The following is a 22,831-nucleotide window of genomic DNA, read 5'->3' on the forward strand; positions in this document are numbered from 1 at the left end:
GACCACCACCATTCCTATTCTGAATACTGCCACCTTAATTGGTAGCACAGAAAGGAAGATCGAAGCCACCCTTACATAAGCTTATATTGTGGCCGGAGCGTTCACGTATATTATACACACATACACAGTGTTTCAAGTGGGCTGGTATACGGTGCTATGGCATACTTCCATTTCTCCTACTGCTTTCATTGTTAAACTATCAATTTTATGGATCATTTTGGTCTATTCTAAACATAGAATGCTTAAATATACAGTTTCTAGTGGAAAGGTTCAAGGTGCAGTCCTTGAGGTCTGATATAAACAGGATGGAACCGAACAAGTTCATGGTATCCATGTGCATCAAGGATGTGTTCTTGCATGTTCTGATCTAGGAGAGACACCAGTGCCTTCTCAGATTTGCTGTTTACCTCAAGTTATTTAAATTTTGAGCTCTAACTTTCTGCCTGGTATTAGTGCCAAGGTTGTTCACAAAGTTATGACTGCTTTTCTGGAGTCCAAGGGGTTACGCTCACCTATTCCTAGGCGACCAGCAAATCCTGGCGAGATCCCTGACCTTCCTATAGCCCCATGTTCAAGAGACGGTGCTGACCTTAGAATCTCATGATTGGATCCTTGAAACTAGCACTTTAAAACTTCTGTTAACTAAGCCCTAGCACCTCTCCCTCTCTATACTCCACTTCCTGTTTAGCTTCAGTCTAGTTTAATTTCCTGGCCAACAGACTGCACAGCCCATTTCTGATTGATTTTAATTTATTTTACTTTTATTTCAGGTTGTTTTTTTTACAATCAGAGACTTTTGCCTACTGCCATGTGACAGCCGGCGGCTGTCTATCACCGCTGACAGCGCACAGCACGATCAGCTGTGTGCTATCAGGAGGTGAAGATCGGCGTTACCGTGGAGGTGCCCGTCGTCCATGGCTGCTCATGCAGAGACACTGGAAGAGTGGTGTAGCATAAATTGCAGTAGGTCCGCTAAGTTAGGCTGCCTCTTACTAAGGGCAGCCATTGGGTTAATTTTTAAAAGAAAAGTAAATCTATTTTTGCTTAGGGGACTGGGTCAGGCTAGGATCATTGAGATAGTGAGCCCTTCTATACGCTGGATTGGTGGAGGGAGTCGCCCTGCTGGATGCCTGCCAATCCAGTGCTGGGCCCTGGGGGAGTGTTTTAGTGATTTTCCTCTATTGCAGTTACTTATTGGTGGTCTCTCACTCCTTTGTGTGTAGACACCAGATTAGGCAGCCATTTTACAGCTCCAGCTTCTCCCTCTTACTGTCCAGTAAGCATAACGGCTTGGGAGTGGTTGTTTCCCAAGGTTTTGTCCTTTAGATTGTGGAGGCTGTTTTGCAGGCTCAGTTTCAGTACTAAATTTGTGTGCTGCTTGTCTTATATAGTGTGTTTTTCACTGTTTATTTGACTGGTTTATCTGTGTGTTTTGTCCCATCTGTTAACATATCAGGTAGGCATAAATCCATATGGGTTAAGGATAGCGGAGCTTGTATGTTGAAGTTCCCCTGTGCCGCCTGTAATGTTAAGTTACTGTCTGAACAGTAAGGCGTGCACAGCCTGTCAGTCTCAAGATCGCAGTCTGTATGCACCAGCAAGTTCTGGTTCGGGCTTAGTCTCTTTCCATTACTGTGGCTGAACTTGCCCACTTGGTGCGGTCCTTCTTCCTGTCCCCCTTCCTCTGTGGCGAGTGAGGTGGATTCTGGTTCGCCAAGTCAAGAACCGGCGGATTCTGTCGAACTAGGTTCAAGATGGAGTCTTTGCGGTCGGTTATTCATGGCATGGAACAGTGAGAGTTCATGGTGGCTCTAGACATTAAGGATGCCTATCTCCATGTTCACATCTGGGAGGGTCATCAGTCCTTCCTGATTTTTGCAGTTCAGTCAGAGGACTTCCAATTTCACGCTTTTCCCTTTTGGTCTGGCCACAGCCCCACAGTTCATGGCGGTCATGACTGCTCTGTTGAGGTCCATGGGGATTATGATCATCCCTTACCTGGACGATATTCTTTTAAAGACAGATTCTCTGCAGGTACTTTACTCTCATATCCAAGTAGTGATCGACTCTTGAATCCCACATTTGGATTCTCTGCTTCAAAAGTGCAAGTTGATCTCATCCCAGTGGGCGATCTTTTTGGGACTTTTATTCGCCACCCGACAACAGTGGATGTTCTTACATCCGGACAAGTTTTTGGCCTTGCAGAAGATAGTGAAATATCTGTTGGCAGCAAAACAGACCTCTATGCATTTCGGCATGAGAATTCTGGGCAAGATGGTATTGACTTTCGAGGCGGTCCAATTTGCTCAATTTCATGCACAGGAGTTCCAGTTGGGACTTCTGTCAAAATAGAACAAATCCCATCTGAATCTATCGGGCCAGGTATTCTGCCTATCTCCGCATTTGCGTCAGTCGCCTCTTTGGTGGTTGCAGAAACAAAATTTCTGCAGGGGTCATCCATTCTCGATCTGGGATTGGACTTGATCACAACTGTTTAAAGTCTGTGGTACAAACCATGCTTCAGGCTCATAAACTGGGTTCAAACAAAATTTATCATCGAGTCTGGAGGACATATATTACCTGATATGAAAAGAAGGGGTATCCAAAACTTATTATCCAGGTTGCTTATGTTCTTGCAGAATGGGCTGGATGCGGGTTTACACCTTAATTCTCTCAAAGTCTTCAGAGAGAACTGGTGTTCTGTTCACATATTTACTCTGTTTTACAAGTTTAATGTGTTCACATACAAGAAAGCAAGTTTTGAAAGAAAGTTGCTTTGTGCCGTTTCTTATCAGTGTTCCCACCCGTGATGCGTCCCTGCTGTTCCCCAAAGGATCGAGGAATAGGTTATAAAATCCGTGTCTCTAGATCCGTTGGGGGACTACAGGCACCCACTCTTAATGCTCTGGTTTCTCCTACCATTTGACATGTTGTCTTGTATTTGAGAGAGTGTTGTTTTTTTCCTTCTTCCTGTTTTCTCTCGTTTCGCATCTTTCTGTGAATTTGGTTAAACATAGACTGAAGCTAAACAGGAAGTGGGGTATAAAGAGGGAGAAGCTAGAGCTTAGTTAACAGAAGTTTTAAAGTGTCAGTTCGCCCTCCTGTCCCTATTCTATAACGCAATGTCCCTGGTGTCCCCCAATGGACTAAGATAAATGGATTTTACTTAAGTATAAAAATCCTATTTTTACTGTTATCATGCTGCACCTTTTCAGGTTTATCCGCCAACCTGCAAAACTAGGAGCGAAATGCTTTTGTGGGCTGTTTCAAAAGACAGCGTAATGGGCATGAACATTGAACTGGCGAACAGGGCCGATTACAGAGGAAATGTGAATGTGCAGATTTTGAAGTTCGAATTTGACAGTGCCTCATTTAGTGTTAGGAGTAAACTAGAAGGTGCCATTTTGGCAAAACCATGTTGCACTACAGAGGGAGTGGGGGGCAAATTTAAAATGTGCATATAGCTTTAGAGTTGGGAGTGGGGTGCGTCCTAGCTCAACTGAAACCACAGATTTAAAAATAAATCTGCACGGTATTTGTGTGCTACATGCAAAAGCAGTCGGTATTATATCCTGCTGGATTTGCCCCTAACTCTCTAAATGAGGCCCTTTAGTGAGAAGCAAGCAAAGCTAGGCATACTCTTATTCTTAAATATAAATGGAAGTCTGTAAAAACAGCATATTTGTTTCTGGGTCATGCTTACAGCTTAATTCCTCACTTACAACGTGGTAACATTAATATTTTAATATTTTTACAAGAGCAAATTTTTCATACATGTTTTTTTTGTCTTACAGATTCTGCATCACATGATCAAATGCAGCAGTATCGTGACTCTTTATTTGATAACAGAAGAGCATATATTAATCCTAGACCTTTTTTTAGCTCTGTAATAAAAAAGCCTCAAGGTACCATTTTTAAATGTGTACTATTTACTGTATTGTGATAATGCATCAGTATGTTCGTGAGGCTCTAACCTCTGTGCTACCTTGACTACAAGCAGTGCAAGTTACTCAGCAATTAGTTACACCTTTTAGGTCAAGGTACAAGCTAAGTCACTTTAGAAAATAATCAATTTAGACATACTCTTAGAAATTTCCTTTTGAGGGTGGGGGAATGGGAGTATTCAGGAACAGTTTTGTATCTACACATTTTGCCTTTAATATGCCTATTTACTAACAGTGCGAAGAGCATAGACACGATATAACACATAGCAGCAGAGCCATTCTTACAACAAGAGGAGATGAGAACCTCATATTAGGGAGATGAAGTTCCTGGAGTGGCAAACACAAACCTTATTGTCACTATATTGGGAGGAACAGTGACTTATAGCATAAGCAGAAGTGCCTGGAAAAAAACATTGTCTTTCTTCTGTTGCTTTGAGACATAAATTGGCTCAATACAAGCATCTGACCTATTTAAAGAATCAACGTATTTTAAATTGTCTCCCGCACAAGAAGTTTTTTCATTATATATTACATAACGTGGGTTACACATAGACAATGTCAAGATATAAGTTTTAATGGATAGGGTGAGCTTGAGTCCACTAGGTGCTACTTCTACTAGTAATATATTACAATAAGGAAAAAAAGAAGAAGAGTACTACTTAGGCGGAAGGCACACTAGATGCATGATTGTTGGATCTAATAGTAGGAGGATCATCCTACTATTAGATCCAACAATCGTGCATCTAGTGTGCCTTCCGCCTAAGTAGTACTCTCTTTCTTTCTTTCCTTACTATTTAAAGAATCTGTATGCTTTTAGTGTCTGAACTAGGTGTTATGTGTGAGGCAGGAGAACTTAGTACTTGGGTAAATGTTAGGTCTATATAAAGACTTTGGATAAGACTATTATGTTATGTTTGAGCTTAGCGAATGCAAAGCAGTTATACCCCCCCCTTCTCTCACACACACACACACACACACACACACACACACACACACACACACACACACACACACACACACACACACACTAATGCTTTTTCAAAACTCGGCTCCACTTGGCTTGTAAAAAGGGTCTCTGCACACTTTTATCACACATTTCATTCAATTCAGAACTGTATAGCAGGCAGAATGAGCGCTACTCTGGGTGAAGATGTGGAGGGGGCTGTCACACATGCACCTGTCCCCCCCCACACACACAAATGCCCCGCACTCTAGTAAGCCTACTGGATACTCAGGTCCTCTGTTGACCTACTGGTTTTCTCAGGCGGCCTGAGAAGTTTCTGCAACCTTTTATCTTTTCTTACCCACTTGCTTCCACCATAGACGCTGCCAGCGCAGGTAGTGCTTGGGTTCTCCATACTATAAGACACCACCTTCTCTTTGGACGGCTACCCTCACTGAGGCAAACCGGCTAATATACATAGCAGCTCGAACAGCAATGTTTCTTCTGACCTCTCTGTCTGCAGGGAACTAGTGTGTGAGATTTTCCAGCACTGCTCTGGACTCTATTTTCCAGTTTCACATAAACTGCAGCTGAACCTTACATAGCCGTGTATCTTCCCTCATTTTTCATGTTATCCTATTTTGCACTGACACTTGTTCCTTATACTCTGAATCAAATAAATCATACAACATATCATTACCAATAGTTTATCTTCTCCAGTAGAATCCATATCTACAAATACCATTATATTTCTCATGTCCATACAACACCATACGTAATCACAAAATGTTATGGTTGTAACCTATTTAAAGTTGCACAGATTTTTATCTTTGCCTTTCAAATCTCTTCTTGGTTCAGACCCAGATGAATCTTTTCAGTCCATTTTGAACCTTTCATCCCTAAACATCCAGCTTCTGGTGATGTTCAAGATAGAGACCTTGAGGCTGTCATATACAGCATGGAACCGAACAAGTTCATGTTGTCCACCGGTTGTTATCTTCTCCTTTCAAATCTCTTCTTGGTTCATGTTGTCCATGGACATCAAAGACACGCACTTGCATGTTCCAATCTAGGAGGAAGACCAGTGCCTTCTCATATTTGCCGTTTACAAGTATTTTCAATTTCGGGCTCTACTTTTCGGCCTGACAACAGCCCATGGTTTTTCACTGAGATCTTGACAGTTATAGTTGTTGAGTCTAGGGGGTGACAGTCTGCCCTACGGGGGTGACATGCTAATCATGGATGAATCCTTGACCTTCCTTCTGTCTTGTGTACAAGGCACAGCACATACCTTAGAATCTTGTAGGTGGTTTATCAACTGCACACAATCCAACGAACCACCATCCAAGTTGATGCTTATCCTGAGGCTACTGATTTAAACCCATCAGCAGAATTTGTTCTTGCCAGAGGACAAGATCCTTCCCTGTTATAGAGACTTGTAAAGTCCCTGTTAGCCAAAAAGTGCACTATATGAAAAACCAAAAGCATAAAAGGTAATTTGCAAATCATGAAAGTACAAAATTACAATACACATGCTATTTTGTGACATTATGCAGCTACTTCTCCACAAGTGCTCCTTGTTTCCCAGGAAAGAAAATTAACCTGCTGGCCAAAATGCATAGATTTTCGGGACGTAGAAATTTGTATTGGTCAATGAAAGGAGTTGTTTTGAACTTACTCAAATTAATCAGACAAGTTTACCTACTTTTGCAATGAAGTGAAAAACCCAAGATTTAAAGTGTGGGATTATATAAATCAGAGAGGGGAGATAAGCCCTCTCTAATGAGGTCGTATCTAGTCACTGTCTTCACTTGTCAAATTTGGGATCATTGCAAATTCCATTTTGGGACTACATCACTCCCCTTCCCTATCATGACATTCAGGAATAATGCTGACTTTTCTCCAGGGCAATATTTGTCACTCTTCGTATTCTGGAGAATCTTCTCATCAAAGCAGAGTTGTCATTAGTGCAATTGTCCCATGCACAGGTGACTGCACATACTCTGGAATCTAATGGTTGGATTCTGAACTTAAAGAAGGCCGAATTTATTTTGTCACAGTTCATGATGTTTTTAGGTCTTCTCTTTGATGCTTAGAAACAGACCGTGTTCTTGTCGCCAGAGAAGGTTAAGGCATTACAAAAATGGTAAGGTCTCTCTTCAGTACACTTCTACATTAAGGTTCTGGGCAAGATGACATCAACTTTCGAGGTGATGCACAGTTTCATGAGTTTCATGCAACGGAGTTTGTTTTCAGTTGGGGTGATCCAGACCCCGGAGCAAAGTCCCTGGGGTTGGGTACTAAAAGACTATGCTGTAACTCCCGACAAGAGTTACAGCGACATCTTTAGTGCGAATGTTTATGTCCCTGACAAACTTAATCCCGAATGTTTAAAACACTTACTCGGAGTAAATGCAATTCATTAAACAGCATGGCAGCACATAATGACACCGTTCTGTACGCGGACAGTAATATAGTAAGTTAAGGGGGCAGTTATGCAGTTGCTTAAGGCTACATTATGTTAGCCTTACTAATAAACATTGGACAGACGGCGCCTTTTTTAACTGCACCCTTGTACTAATTTTTTATGGTCTGCATACAGAGCGATGTCATTATGTGCTGCCGGGCTGTTTAATGAATCGAGTTTACCCCAAGTAAGTTTTTTTTAAACATTCAGGATTAATACTTTGTCGGGGACATTTGCAGTAAAGATGTCGCTGTAACTCTTGTCTGGAGTTACAGAATCGGGAATCTGAGTACCACCTTTCCTCGGAGTGGATCAGATCTCACTTGTGTCTTTACAGTCAAGTGCTACTTTTCTCCACAACGGTGCATCAGTCATTCCATTGGTGGCTGGAGAGGGAGAATCCCATAATGTGAATCTGGGATTGGACTTTGGTGACAATGGTCACCAGTCTTAAGGTTTGGGGTCTGACATTCTTTACGCCCACTTTCAAGGTCTTTGGACCTTGGAGGAATCCAAGCTACCAATCAATGTGTTGAAACTGTGAGCGGAGTTGCGCACTCTGATCAGCGTAGAGCATCTGCTGCGGGTAGGGGAGGTGACCTCTCTTCCTGTGTTATTTCAACGAAAACTTGATTTGTTACCGGATGTTCAGATGTTTTTGCAGGGTTTACAACTCTTATGTCTTTCCAGTGGCACAATGGGACCTCAACTTAGACTTGAATGCTTTGCAGAATTCACCTTATGAACCATTGGATTTGGTTGATTTAAAATTCCCGAATTTAAAAACTGTTTTCCTGTTGGCCATTTCTACTGCTAGAATAGTTTCAGATCTGGATGCTTTGTCCTGCAAGTCTCCTCCTCTAGTTTTCCATGAGGACCAAACCTTCCTTTCAACCTAAGGTGGTGTCCAGATTCCACATTAATCAAAACAGTGTTATCCTGATTCTGGTAAGGAATAGGTCTCCAGAGAAAGAGGGCTCTCCATTCCTGCATTTGGCAGAGCCTTGTGGATTTTGTGCGTAGAACTCCGGACACGAGCAAAGCTGAAAATCTTTTGGTCCTCTGTGATACACAAGAGGGGCTAGCCATCTTCTATAGTTGCTAGATGGATTACGGCTGTAATCCAGCAGATTTAAAGTGAAGCAGGACAGCCTGTTCCAGAGAGTCTTGGGGCTCACTCCACCAGGTCAGTGAGTGTTTTTTTTGGTGGCACCTCAACTGAACTATGTTGGTCTGCTACCTGGCCTTCTGTTCACACTTTTAGCAGATTTTACAAGTTAATGTGTTTGCATGACTCTGGCGGGGGGAGGGTTAATGCCCGGCGCCGGAGGGGTTAAATAACTCGCGCTATGATCCGCGTGAAATGTTATTAATAAAAATGTTCTTGTTGTAAATAAAAATGCTAGGCGCCTGGAGTGCATAAATGTGTATTGTAAATATAAAATATGTATGACGTAAATATAAAGTAATGTGTATGTGTAATAAAGTAAAAATGCACTCTACCTTGTGCTGGGGCTGGAGAGCAGCCCTGGATCCCCTTCATCCCCTGGCAGCCAGCTTCAGTGGCTACAGGAGGGGCTTAACAAACAGCCTCCTGGAAGCAGGGAGATCCAGGAGGTGTAGCGCCATCTGGGGTTCCCAGGGGGGCTCAGTCCCTTGCCGGAGCTCAAAGAGCTTCAACTAGCAACAGGCAGAGGCTGCTGCCCCAAGACCTGGTCTCTCGCCGTCTGGGACTATTTTCGGCCAGGGGGGTGAGCCCGACCCCGGAGCAGAGTCCCTGGAAGTCAGTTTAGGCAGGAGATTTAAAATCTCCATCCTCAGACGGAGCGGCACCATGGAAGGAGAGTGGGCTGAGCCCCCTTCTCCCTGGCAGCTCGTGGGTAGGGGGGAAGTATACTCCCCACCCCCCCTGCCACTAACTTCTATGTAAAAAGGTGTTAACCTCTGTGGCCTGATTTACGTGCAGGCTGCATGAATTAGCCCAGATTGGTTAAAGGGACAGGAGGATGGATTACCTCCTGCCAAGCTACACTCCAAAAAACTGTTTAAAGAAGGCACTGGTTCGCATTGAAATGTATTCTTCTTTCTTCTGACCTTTCCATCACTGGTACCTTAAACCAATGTGAACTGTCCTTTATCAGGACACTGGAGCTAATAAACATCACTTCAAGATCCTGCGTTGACAACTTCTTCCCTACTATATTTCCTGTGACTTACAGATTAGACCCAAATCTAATCCGTTTTCGACAGTTCTGAGGTTTGGACCCAGCTTTCCTGTACCACTGCTCTGCCTGCTACCCAGCAGCTCTGGCCAGTGTGATAGGTCAAGAGGGATCCATCCACATCAACCCTGATCTATAGGAAGATGTCATGGGTACCAGCCAAGGTGTACTAGCAAGGGGGTACACTAGCAGCGAGAGATACTCAGAAGGGACACATTTCTGGATGCCGTGAAGGAGTCCAGTGGTAGCAGCAGCTTAAGCCCCTCCTACTGCGGCTAGAGGGCGCATTTGGGACAACGAAAGGGAACGGTGGCGAAGTAAGCCCAGCCGGTTCCCAGCAACAACAGACGGGGTGGCATAGGCGGTCCATCCTGTCACAGCATCCAGTCCCAGTTTTGGGAGAAATGTACTTTACGCTGTTTCTTCTGAGTGTTCCTACCAGTGATGGCAGCTTTGGGACATCCTCAATGTGTCCACCAAAGGCTGCCTGAGAAAATAGGATTTTCATACTTGCATTCAATCCTATTCTCTTAGGCCATTGGGGAACACCGGGTGCCCACCTTTTGAACTCTGGGTTCTCCTGTGTGAAATGTTGAATTTTGTTTTTGTTCAGGAGGTTGTTCTTTCCTTTTTCTTTTTGATTCACTACTTTTCTGTGGGGCTTGTTTAAACATAAACTGAGCTTCTTACAGAAGAGGAGTTACAACTGTGATTTAAAGTGCTGCACACCTGAATTCTACACACTAACCCAATACGAGTATTCAGTGTCCCTAAGAGTTAAGTATGTTAGAATACTTTTGTGGGGCTGTTTCAATAAGCAGCGAAGTGGGTGAAAACATTGAAGTGGCTGGCAAGTAGGTGAACATGCGTGCTTAAAGAGAAAATGAGGATGTGCAGATTTTGCAGTTCATAAGTGACAGCTCCTCACTTAGTTAGGACTAAACCCAACTAGAAGGTGCAGTTTTGGAAAAACCATGTTGTAGAGGGAGGTGGGACAAATAAAAAAATGTACAGACAGATTTAGAGTTTGAAAGGAGGTGCATCCTACCCGTCTCAAATTGCTGAGTAAAAATAAAGCTGCCCGGCATTTGTGTGCTGTATTCTAGATAGCTGATTTGCCCCTAACTCTAAATGAGGCTCTTAGTGAGAATCAAGCAAAGCTAGACCTATTCGTATTCATAAATATAAACAGAAGCAAATAAGCTGATTTTACAGACTTCTGAGTTATGTTCACTGATTAATTTAGAATGTTGCAAAATTTATTTTTTCCAAAGCAAATTCATAAAAATTTTTATGTTACAGATTTTGCATCACATGATCAAACTCAACAGTATCGTGACTCCAAGTTTGATAACAGAACAGCCTGTGTTAATCCCAGGCCTTTATTTAGCCCTGTAGGAAACAAGCCTCCAGGTACATTTTTTAAAGGTGTTCTATTTACTGTATGCTGTAGGAATGTATCCGTATATACTTGACAGACCCTAACCACTATGCTACCTTGACTACCAGCAATGCAAGTGAGCTCAACAATTAAAGCTGAATCTTTATTTTTCCAAAAGCAAATGCTTCATAAATATTTTTTGTATTACAGATTGTGCATCACATGATCAAATTCAGCAGTATCGTAACTCCAAGTTTGATAACAGAACAGCCTGTGTTAATCCCAGGCCTTTATTTAGCCCTGTAGGAAACAAGCCTCCAGGTACATTTTTTAAAGGTGTTCTATTTACTGTATGCTGTAGGAATGTATCCGTATATACTTGACAGACCCTAACCACTATGCTACCTTGACTACCAGCAATGCAAGTGAGCTCAACAATTAAAGCTGAATCTTTATTTTTCCAAAAGCAAATGCTTCATAAATATTTTTTGTATTACAGATTCTGCATCACATGATCAAATTCAGCAGTATCGTAACTCCAGGTTTGATAACAGAAGAGCCTGTAATAATCCCAGACCTTTATTTAGTTATGTAGTAAACAAACCTCAAGGTACATTTTTAAAAGTGTTCTATTTACTGTATATTGTAAGAATGTATCACTTTGTACTTGTCAGACACAAACCTCTGTGCTACCTTGAATACCAGCAATACAAGTTAGCTCAGCAATTAAAACTGCACCTTGTAGATCAGCATTGTTTAAGAGATGGCCCGCCGAGCCTTCACCTGGTGCCCACCAGCAGGCTGCTTCCGTTCTTAATAGAATGGAGGCAGCCGACTTCAGCATCATGTGACCACCTCTGCACAGTGCAGGGAGGTTACGCGTCATACACGGAGAAGGAGAGAGTGGGCTGTGCTCTCCGTCCTTTCTCTGTGGGGCTCCTTTGTAAGCTGGAACAGTGGCCCTCCAGCGCTCTCATGTAACCCCTCACTGTTGTAGGTTAAGGCAGAAGATAAGTAACTTTAGAAAAGAATACATGTTGCCACTTAAAACAAAAAATAAACAAATAATAGTCTTATTGTAGTTATACATACTGTTAGATATTTTTCGTTCGAGAGTGGGGGAAGGAGGGCATTCAGGAAAAAAGTTTTGCATGTATGCATTTTGCGTCTAACATGCTTATTTAATAGCGGTATACTGAGGTCACAGACATGATGTAACACATAGGAGCAGAGCCAATCTTACCATGAGATTAGGTGACAACCTCATTTCAGGAGGTATACTTTGTGGAGTGGCAAAGACAAGAATCTCACCTCCCACCTCACAGACTGCTTCCATCTTTCCTATATGTGAATTAAAAATTGATTACATTAACCACTTGCGCTTCCTCCTGTCATCACTATGTTAGGAGGAACAGTAACTTACAGCATAAAAAGAAGTACCAAGGAAGGAAGGATCATCTTTCCTTGTGATAAGCATCAGATCTATTTAGAAAATCAGCATAGTATTGTATGAGCTAGGTTTGGTGTGTGAGTTACAGATTTATACGAGGTTTTAGACTTCATTCTTTGGTTAATATTAAGCTTATATAACGGATAGGAATCAGACTGTTATGTTATATTAGGGCCAGAGCAATACTTTTTGCCAGTTTATTAAAATAGCCCTGAGGTGTTCCTTGTACCTGCACTCTTCATGCTGTCACTCACTACACTCCTCAAAAGTGTCTGCAGGAGGGAACACAGTAGATTTGTGTATTTATTGCTGTTACTCCTGCTGTCATTGATTCAAAAACAAGGTGCCCCTGGCATGACACACATAGGAAGAAAAAGCACACAGTATGAGCGCTCTAGGTTTAATTGATTTGGTTGAACAAATAAGTGTCCAGTCTATAAACACAACTTGGTAATAAATATTACCACACGTTACAATAATATTCAATATCAATCCGCCTTAGACTGGCAGTAATAAAGTCACGTTCTTGAATGTAGCAAAATATATAAACAGTAACTCTTAAAGCTTTTAGTCTTGGTACAAATAATTATAATCCTTTTAAATTAGGTAGAACACTCTACCTGAAATCACTACTACAAGAGGGCAAAATCATGTGATTTAATGGTACCCTCCACTTCATGCACCTGATTTGTGCACTCCCTGGACACTTCTGATTGAACTGATCAGATCGCTGCTGAATTACTGAAGCGCTTCCTAACCATGTGTGTCGTAATTGCTATATACTATGGTCCCTAATTATTATTGCTGTTCAGACATCCTGAGCCGGCTATTCGGCTTGTCCCCTTGTCTTCTTGCCCTCTATGCATCTCATCCAGTGTTCTCCCATCTCCAGCACATTGACATCGACTAACTAACTGCCCTGCTTCTGACCATCTGTTTACTATTACTGTCCTTGCAATTGCTTGCCTCTACTGCTGTATCTACTACTGTCTTTAATATAAGCTACCCTTTTTGTCAATGCTTGTATGCTTTTTAGCCTAGCAAACTCTGCCAACTACAGCAACTGTATAACATTCCCTTCCATTGGGTTTACTTTAGCAATTGTTTTTAGCCCCCACTCTCAAATGCACCATCATCAGTGTTTACTGACTTTTTTTTATTTAACTTCTCTTTCTCTTTCCTGCCATTGGGGGACACTGCGAGACAATGGGGTATAGTAGTGGGTGTGGAGTTTAGGCACTTATCAACTTCTTTGATCTCTACTCCCCTCCTCTACTATGCCCTTCCTCTGCTGTGGGTAACTCAGTTTTTTTTTAAGTGCCTTAGGAGTTAGGTCACTTTGGTATAGGCTCCTGCCTATGCCTAGTTTAGATATTTACATGTTTTTATTTTACATTTTTACCCTTTTTTCCTTAAGGTGTCTCGCAGGGATTAATCCTAGGACCCAGAGGGGTGAACAGCCTGGCGGCTACCTTCACTATGGGTCCCTGCGAAAGGTAAGCAGCAGCTGATACTAGCTTACCTTGCACCTCTTGCCAGCGGTCCATCCCCTAGAGACGAGCATTTAGCCACATTCATTTTGGCCATTAGGGCTTTAGGTGCCCCACAGAGGTATACCTTTTTAATAGGACCCAGGGCACAACGTTAAATGTCGTGCGGGGGAGATGCAGGGATCCATATCCCCCCACCGACGGACCTGCTGGCAAGCTCCCCCTCCCCCTCGACAACGAGCATCGGGAGTCTAGTGCACTCCGCTCTCCACGAGGAGACAGCGCAGCCTGAGGGGGACAGCACACACTCTGCCTGGGAATTGTAAATACAGCGTGTGTGCGGCAAATGCCGACAGCCATACATTAAGTATGCGCTGATCGGGCCAAGGAGAAGCGGCCATTTTGGGGGGCGGATCCGGAGGAGGAACTTCCTTCCACCCCCAGCTTCCTGTTACTGCACGGTGATCACCATATTGGATTCATTCATCGTCACGCTGCTCCTCTCCTCTCTCCTGCCTCTCCAGCGACTGGTATCGTTCCTATGTATTAAATGTGCTTCTGTTTTTGCATTGAAAGCCTATTACAAGCATTCACTAGCAGAGTATCTAACATTGCATAGAGATTGGAGTGCTGTTACAAGTTTGTGACCTAGTATATAGACTTGGTGTACAAATCTTGCTGTGCTGACTAGAGACTGTACTATTCAGACAAGTATATTTGTGAATTGTGTTCTCAGTTACTTTTTACTGTAATACTGTGCAAATATGTCTAATAAGGGGACCTCTACCGCTAACAGTAAGGGATCCTCTGGGGTGTCTGTGATGTACTTTGCTTGTGCCAGGTGTACAACAGAGCTTCCTGTTGGACAGCATGGAGTAGGAGACGTAGATGACGTCAGAGGAACGTGCAGGAGTAACTTCCTTCCACTCAGCGATAGCGGGAACTGTGAGTGAACAAGTCGGCGGTCCGGTATCAGACATTTACATCCTCCTACATGCCCGTTTTTCTCTGAGTGGGGGTAAGAGTCCACCTTCACTAAGGGATCCTGTTTTTAGATTTTATGTTTTTATGTTTTATCGGGGCTATGCCCAATGCTCTAATAAATGTATTGACGTTTTTACACATGAGCAATTTTTTTCTTTCGTTATGGAAACGGAGTATATCTTGACTTCAGAAGAGTGAAAGTGATTGTCACAGGAGACTCTTTTGTCTATTTTCTACGTGTAAGTGTATACTTTTAAGGCATATAGAGCATATCACGTGATGCTGCATGGTATACGTAATTATCCACTGGTGAATAGAGGTATCCCATTGAATAATTAGGCACATATGCCCGGCACAAGCTACACTAAGATATTTTTTGGGATGTTTTTTTCCCTTTATATGGAGATAATCTGAAACCGATTGATGTGAAAATCCTGAGGATTTGAACTGTATACATAAAACATCATTGAGAGCGGACCGTTATTGGAACTGTATCGTTGGAACAAGTGTTCATTCTGGACTTTTCCAGGACTTTTTTGTTTTGTTGTATGTAAATATCAATAGCGCCATCTGATTCCTTTCCATTTTACATTGCTAATATTTTCTTTACAAAGGGAGTTTGTGCTATTAGGAATAAGAGGCTGCATTTGGTTATAATGCGCAGGAGCTTCCAAATATATTTGTTTTTGTTTAGCATGACAAGAATGCCCTTTGCACCGCGTGTGAGGCCGGAACTCAGGAGCAGCCGGCCCCAGCACACCAACCAACAGCCATGGAAGAGCCGCTCTGGATCAAGTCCCTAGCCTCAGCCATGGAAAAGCTCACTAATGTGATGTTGCGGGCCACACAGGTACGTGAACACACTACTGCATACACACAAGCAGCCAGCATAGCTCATTCAGCAGAGCGGCAGGCCACAGTTACAGAGGCCCTGGCCCTGAACGCCATAGGGGACGCAGGCACATCCTCCCAGATTCCATTAGCTCAGAGCGAAGAGTGCCTGCTCTCAGTTACACACAGGGCTAAAAGTCATTCTGGATGCTAACCAGGGTCGCAACCCAGAATCAGACCACTCCTCAGATGAGGAGGGGGGATTTGAGCTGGATACACAGGAAGAAGACACAGTTAGCACATTAGACTCTGCCTCGTCCAATAACGTGAACAGTCTTATTTTGGGTATCAGACACACCTTAGGTTTTCCAGACCCTGAACCCATGGCCCCTTCGGGTTTCTCCCTGTTCAAAAGGACTAAAGCCCAGGTGACGGGCTTCCCACCATCTCCGCAAATGGTGGAGATGGTGGCCGACGCTTTGCTTAGACCGTGTAAACAATTTGTTATGCTGGGCAAATTTAAAACCCTTTATCCCATTCCGGCAGAAGATGCTATTAAAGGGGAGGCAGTCCCCAGGGTTGACACCCCTGTTGCCCGTTTATCCTCTTCCTCAGCCATCCCTATCCAGGATCGGGTGTCTCTTAGGGACCCTACAGACAAGAAGTGCGATCACGCACTCCGTTCTGCCTACATAGCTTCTGGGTAGCATGTTCAGGCCCACAATGACCATGGCCTGGGCCAAAAAAGCTGTCCAGCTGTGGGTGGAGCAGTTAGTCACTGGCATCCAAAACAACACCCCGCGTTCTGAACTCCTCTCCCTAGCCGAGCATATCCAGGAGACCTCTGACTATGTAGGGCAGGCAGCCATGGATGCGGTGTCCGTCAATGCTAGGATCGGCGGACTTATCATTGCATCTTGGCGTTCCTTATGGCTACGCCCGTGGGCCACGGATGTCGATTCTAAAAGATCTTTATAGAGTTTTTGCATTTTGATGGGGTCACTCTGTTTGGAGCAGAGCTGGAAAAGGTCATTGAAGTGGCCATGGGAGGTAAAAGTAACGCACTCCCCATGGGGTCTCACAAACCACGGCAGGGTCGCTTTCGCTCCTTCTCCCGGGGCCGGGCGGTCCCCCAAGAGGTCAGTCTTTTGCACCCTGGGCAGGGTATAGCAGAGGTAGAGGCGCGCCCAGGCGTGGAGCCTCTAGACCAAACGACAAGCCCTCAGCGTGACCTCCCCGCCCCCACACAAGCAGCTGTGGTGGGGGCATGTCTACTTCGCTTTCATCGCCAGTGGTGGGCAGCCACCACAGACGTTTGGACACAGGGGGCTGTGTCGCGGGGCTACATCATAGACCTAGCCCAGCCTCCCCCACCGAGGTTCTTTTCCTCCCCCATTCCCTCTTGCCCCGAAGCGCCAGGCACTTCAGAAGGCTATTGTAAAGCTACTGGGAGCTGGCGTCATTGTCCCCGTCCCAGCGCAGGAAAGAGGTCAGGGTTTCTACTCCAGTCTCTTCCTAGTGCCAAAGCAGGACGGATCCTTACGTCCAATACTAAACCTGCAATCCCTAAACAAGCAGGTTATTACCCAGAGGTTCAAGATGGAGTCCCTTCGGACGGTCATCGCAAGCATGGAGAAGGGAGAGTTTCTAGCATCTATCGACATCAAAGATGCCTATCTGCATGTCCCTCATATGGGAGCAGCATCACCGCCTTCTCCGCTTTGCAGTAGGGTTGGCCCACTTACAGTTCAGGGCCTTACCCTTCGGCCTAGCTTCCGCACCATGAGTGTTCACCAAGCTCATGGCCACTATGGCGGGAATTTTGAGACAGGAGGGAATCCCGATAGTCCCCTATCTGGACGATCTCCTCCTGAAGGCGCCCTCTGCAGATCTTTTAGCTAGGCATATCCAAACCACCATGCGGCTCCTGGAAGCCCACGGGTGGATTATAAACTTGCCAAAATCCTCTCTCATTCCAGCTCAGCGTATGCGCTTCTTGGGTCTAGTGTTCGACACGGTTGCTCAGAGAGTTTTCCTACCACAGGCCAAGATCAGCGCCCTCCAGCGCAGGACCAGGACCTTGTTGGCCCGACCACAGATATCCATGCTCAGCTGCATGAAGCTGCTGGGGACCATGGTATCAGTTTACGAGGCGGTGCCGTTCGCTCAGTTCCATTCTCGCCCTCTCCAACTAGAGATTCTCCGGAAGTGGTCAGGATCTCAGGAACACCTAGACAGGCAAATCATTTGCCTGTCAAAACCAACCCGCTTATCCCTGGCGTAGTGGTTGACCACGCAGAATATAAACAAGGGTCAGACCCTTCACACGGGCCTCTGGACCTTGGTTACCACAGACGCAAGTCTGTCAGGCTGGGGAGGGGTCTAGGGGTCCCTCAAGTTTCAGGGACTCTGGTCTCCCCAAGAGGCCTGTCCTAGAGCTCAGGGCGGTTCACAGGACCTTGACAAGGGCGCAAAGATTTCTAGCAGGGAAACCTCTCCAAATTCAATCGGACAATACCACGGCCGTGGCATACCTGAATCACCAGGGGGGAACTCGCAGCGCAGGGGTCATGCGAGAGACTGCCAGAATCATGCTATGGGCGGAGCGCCATGTGCCACAGATCTCGGCCATCTATATCCCAGGCGTGGAAAATTGGGAAGCCGATTTCCTCAGCAGGCAGAAGGTCCACCGAGGCGAATGGTCCTTATGCAAGGAGGTTTTTGCCCTCCTAGCACAACGCTGGGGCATGCCGGAGATCGATCTCATGGCCTCCAGGCTGAATCATCAGGTCCCCCAGTACTGCTCCAAGTCAGCACACGCAACGGACGCCATGGCAACTCCATGGCAGTTCCGACTAGTGTACCTGTTTCCCCCCATACCCATGCTCTCGCGGGTACTAAAGAGAGAGCGGGTCCCCGCAATTATAGTGGCCCCTCATTGGCCGCGCAGGGCATGGTTCTCAGACATTCTAAAAATGTCAACAGACCCTCCGTTTCGCCTGCCAATGCGACCAGACCTCCTTGTTCAGGGCCCCCTTCTCTGCCACGATTTGGATCGACTGACTTTGACGGCGTGGTTATTGAGACCTTAATCCTAAAAGCCAAGGGCTTCTCGCTGCGGTTTATTGACACTGATCAAGGCCAGAAAGTCATCCTCCTCGGCCATATATCACAGGGTCTGGAAGACATGCATCCTGTGCTGCGAGTCGCGGGGTGTCCACACTTCCAGGTTTAGCCTGCCTAGGCTACTGGTCTTCCTGCAGGACGGCCTAGATAAGGGACTTCGGCTGGGATCCCTTAAGGTCCAGGTCTCGGCGCTTTCTGTATATTTCCAGCGGAAAATTGTGGCTTTCAGCGAAGTCCAGACGTTTCTGCAGGTAGTGCTTCACGTACAGCCCCCTTTCACTCACCCTGTAGAGCCCTGGGACCTCAATCTGGTGCTCAAGGCACTCTGCATTCCGCCTTTTGAACCCCTTCAGACGGCGGAATTACACCACCTCACTTGGAAGACGGTTTTTCTCCTAGCTATCTCTTCAGCCCAGAGAGTGTCTAAGTTGACAGCGCTCTGCTGCAACTCACCCTTCCCTTGTGATGAAGATAGAGCGGTACTTCGTACCAAACCCTCCTTTGTCCCAAAGGTCGTCTCCAGGTTCCACCTGAACCAGGAGATCGTGGTGCCGGCGTTCCGCCCCCTTCCGACTTCCACCACGGACAACGACTTGCTATCGCTGGACGTGGTCCGGGCCCTCCGGTGCTATCTCGACCGCACAGCCACTGTTCGCAAGACCAAGGATCTCTTTGTCCTGTACAATGCGCAAAAGCGTGGCTGGCCGGCGTCCAAACAGGCTATTTCTAGGTGGATCACCTCCACCATCAGCCTTGCCTATGTCCGAGCTTCTCTCCCTGTCCCGAAGTCGCTTAGGGCTCATTCTACCAGGGCAGTTGGTGCGTCATGGGCGGCGCGCCATGGTGCTTCGACGGAGCAGCTATGCAAGGCGGCCACATGGTCATCTGTTCATACATTCGCTAAGTTTTACAGGTTGCAGGCCTTCGCATCCTCAGATGCGAGGTTTGGTCATAAAGTATTGCGCGCAGCCGTTCCAGAGCATTCCCTCCCTTAGGGGCAGCTTTGGTATGTCCCCATTGTCTCGCAGTGCCCCCCAATGGCATTAAAGAGAAATTGATTTTACGGTGAGTAAAAATCTTCTTATGGTTCACATGCTTCTCCGCACCCTTGGCTCTCACTTCAGCTCTTCCCCTTGCTCTTATAAACATTATCTTTACCTCACCTACCCCTGCCCTTTCTCTTGCTCTATCTCCTCGCTCTTTGGCTCTTGTGGCCTAATAACCCCCAACCCCTCCCTCTATCACTGCCTTGCACATCTCCTCCTATCCCCCAAGCCCCTATCAGCTATGTCAACTGTGTTTGTGCCACCAAAATGTCCGGCTCTGTGGAACTTTGTGGCACCCTATAAATAAATGCTAATAATGTTTATAGCACCTTGTAAATGTTAGTCCCAAAATAATGAATTCATATCCTTTTGAACAACTGCAGCTATAGGAAACCGTTCTACTCCTCAAATGCTTTGCATTCCACCATATAATAGATTAATATTGGTTGTGATTGTAGCGCATGATAATATTGATTACATAGAGAAAGAGGCATTTCTGTGAGGGTGGTGGTGGGCAATGTAGTGCCAGACCTGTAAGTGTGGTTTAAGATGGCATAAAGGGCTGGATCTCCACTGCATGGCATCCAGTCAAATATAAGTTTGAGCAACCTAGTATAGATTAGACCAATGTAACTGAATATGAATTGTGCCATCTGCATACAGTCTTTGTGTAGCATGAAAGGATTTTATTTTTAGATATTCGTGATAAAAAAAAAGCTATGTCGTGTGTGCTTATTTTTTTCCTTATTCGGATCTTTAGGTTACAGTCTGATGTTGACTTTTGTGACGGTGAATTTCATATCTGTTCATAATGTTCATGCTTGGCATAGATTATGGCAGCTCTTATACAAGACAAATATATATTAATTAAAATATTCACAAATTGCAAATGATTAAAAAGAATTCTGCTGATTTTCATAAATAGTACTAAATCATATCCACATCCCTGTCCAATCTGACAGAATTACAATGTTCCCCATGTTTGGACACCCCACAGTTCTCAAGAAACCCACCTCTGGTTGTGACTATAACAGACACTTCCTAAGACTGGTTTCATAATACGAGTTACATTATATTTTTCACATCATGGACAAGTTTTTTATTTTTAATTAGAACAGAAATACATGTCATGTGACATGGCCTATATAAATAATAAGAAAACCACAATAACAAAGAAAAGGAAAAGTTCACTATGAGCGACACAAATTGTCTTCAAGAACAATTAAAAGTACACTTGTTTTATAGCACTGGGTTCTGGAGGGAAACAAAAGGATTAAGGTGTGAACGCTGAGTTATATACTAATTTCAATTGTCGTGTTAAATAGTATATAGCTCGTCTATTAACTGTACTTCAGATATACCTGTATTCTTATATGTGATGTACTACTGCTTTACAGAACTAAAAGACCAGAGTTTTTCATCTCACCAGTTAAACAGAGGTGCTCCCATCACACAGCCAAGGTATCCTTTTCCCAGTGGGCATTCATCACACATGTCTCCAGACCAGCAGTTCAATTTTATGGCACATCCTCAAAAAAACAGTTCTGCTCCTCCTAGAGCTCCATTTCCGCACGAACTGTTAAATAATACTGCAGCAAAACCTTTATTACCAGGTTTGCCTATGGCAAATGATGATATTACTGCAAAATTTTTTGAAAGTATCAAGACTATGGATGTTTCTGAAGTGATTTCATCTTTGAATTCATTAACTGCTTCAAACCCAGCTTTCAAAGGTAATCATTCTTATGACCATTATTTAAGTAAATGTTGGGAATTGGGAAGTTCATTGCTTGATTTCTGTATGTGTATGATTATAATATAGGTTTCAGTTTAAAATAACAAAGCAACAAAATCTGCAGTCATTGTAAGCGTCTGACAAAGTGCATTGTTTGTATTTGAGATTTAGTTGTAGCAAAGCATTGATAAGTGTAGAAAAGAAAGTGTACCATAGCAGTAAGTACACTAAGCTATGTAATTTCACCCTTATCTTGTCTGTCAAAACTTGAGATCATAGTGACCCCCTAAAATGGTCCTGCTGTCAAATCTGAATTTTGAGAACAGCTAAGGCTATTACCAGAAAGCAGGTATCTCCTGAGGTTCCTCCTTACCCTTTCGACACCACTGGCTGTTTTGTGCTCTCTTGTGATTACATATTAAAATGAGGCAATTTACTAATTAATGTAAAATAGAACAAACCTTAGAAGTTTGAATAAGTATTTAAGTAAACTGCAAAAGTGAACAAAGGCTGTATTAATTGTATCCAGTTAGTCCTGAAGTAGTGATTTGCATTCTTATTTTTTTTATTTTTTTTCAGAATTAAAACAAAGATCATTTTCTTTAGATGGGATTGTTCGGAATACAAAAATCTGTCTTTAGTTCTGTATACTGCTCTTTATTACTGATTGGAATAGATAGTAGCTCAGTACTGGGAAGTAGCCTCCATTAACATTCTACGGCTTTCCTTTTTGCATAAGGTAATTCCTTAGTATTGGGGAAAAGGGTGTGCCAGGTAAATAACTCTTCCTCTTTTTTGGCCACTTAAATTTACACAGTTCGAGCTCTTTGGATCAAATGTTGACAGTGCCTGTCAATAGACTCTGATTATTAATGTGGCTGTCAGGTAGTTGCAGAGTCATGTAGCCATCTTTGCACCCACCTGATAATACATTTTTAATAGGCATTGTGTTTAATTAATAAAGTCATTTTTCTCTTTTATCCATGTGAGGGACACTGAGATATAGAGGCTGCACTGGTGTTTGGACACTTTACCTGCACTCTTTTTTTTTTTCTCATGGTTTTTTTATTAAACTTATTTTATTATTATTTTTATCACTTCACTGGCATCTCAGCTGTTGGATGCCTAGAGCGGGTTGGGAAGGTACTACGTATGTTATATCTATTCCTGCCCCATGCTAGCTCCATACGAGGGACAAGCCTCTTGGTAAGT

General features: G+C 44.1%; 1 protein-coding gene across 8 annotated transcripts in view; it reads left to right on the forward strand.

The window, feature by feature from the left end:
• Positions 1 to 22,831, forward strand: part of LOC142158612 (uncharacterized) — a 220,247-nt gene that overhangs the window by 173,252 nt on the left and 24,164 nt on the right. For 7 of the 8 annotated variants that reach the window (XM_075212730.1, XM_075212734.1, XM_075212736.1 and 4 more), the window contains 5 exons: positions 3,795 to 3,905; positions 10,879 to 10,989; positions 11,168 to 11,278; positions 11,457 to 11,567; positions 21,282 to 21,617. In XM_075212730.1, coding sequence (XP_075068831.1) covers positions 3,795 to 3,905; positions 10,879 to 10,989; positions 11,168 to 11,278; positions 11,457 to 11,567; positions 21,282 to 21,617 — 780 coding nt within the window. The remainder of the gene's footprint in view (positions 1 to 3,794; positions 3,906 to 10,878; positions 10,990 to 11,167; positions 11,279 to 11,456; positions 11,568 to 21,281; positions 21,618 to 22,831) is intronic. The other variant, XM_075212735.1, reaches the window with a different exon arrangement.

The sequence above is a fragment of the Mixophyes fleayi genome, chromosome 5 (assembly GCF_038048845.1).
Source record: "Mixophyes fleayi isolate aMixFle1 chromosome 5, aMixFle1.hap1, whole genome shotgun sequence".
In the NCBI taxonomy this organism is placed as follows: domain Eukaryota; kingdom Metazoa; phylum Chordata; class Amphibia; order Anura; family Limnodynastidae; genus Mixophyes; species Mixophyes fleayi.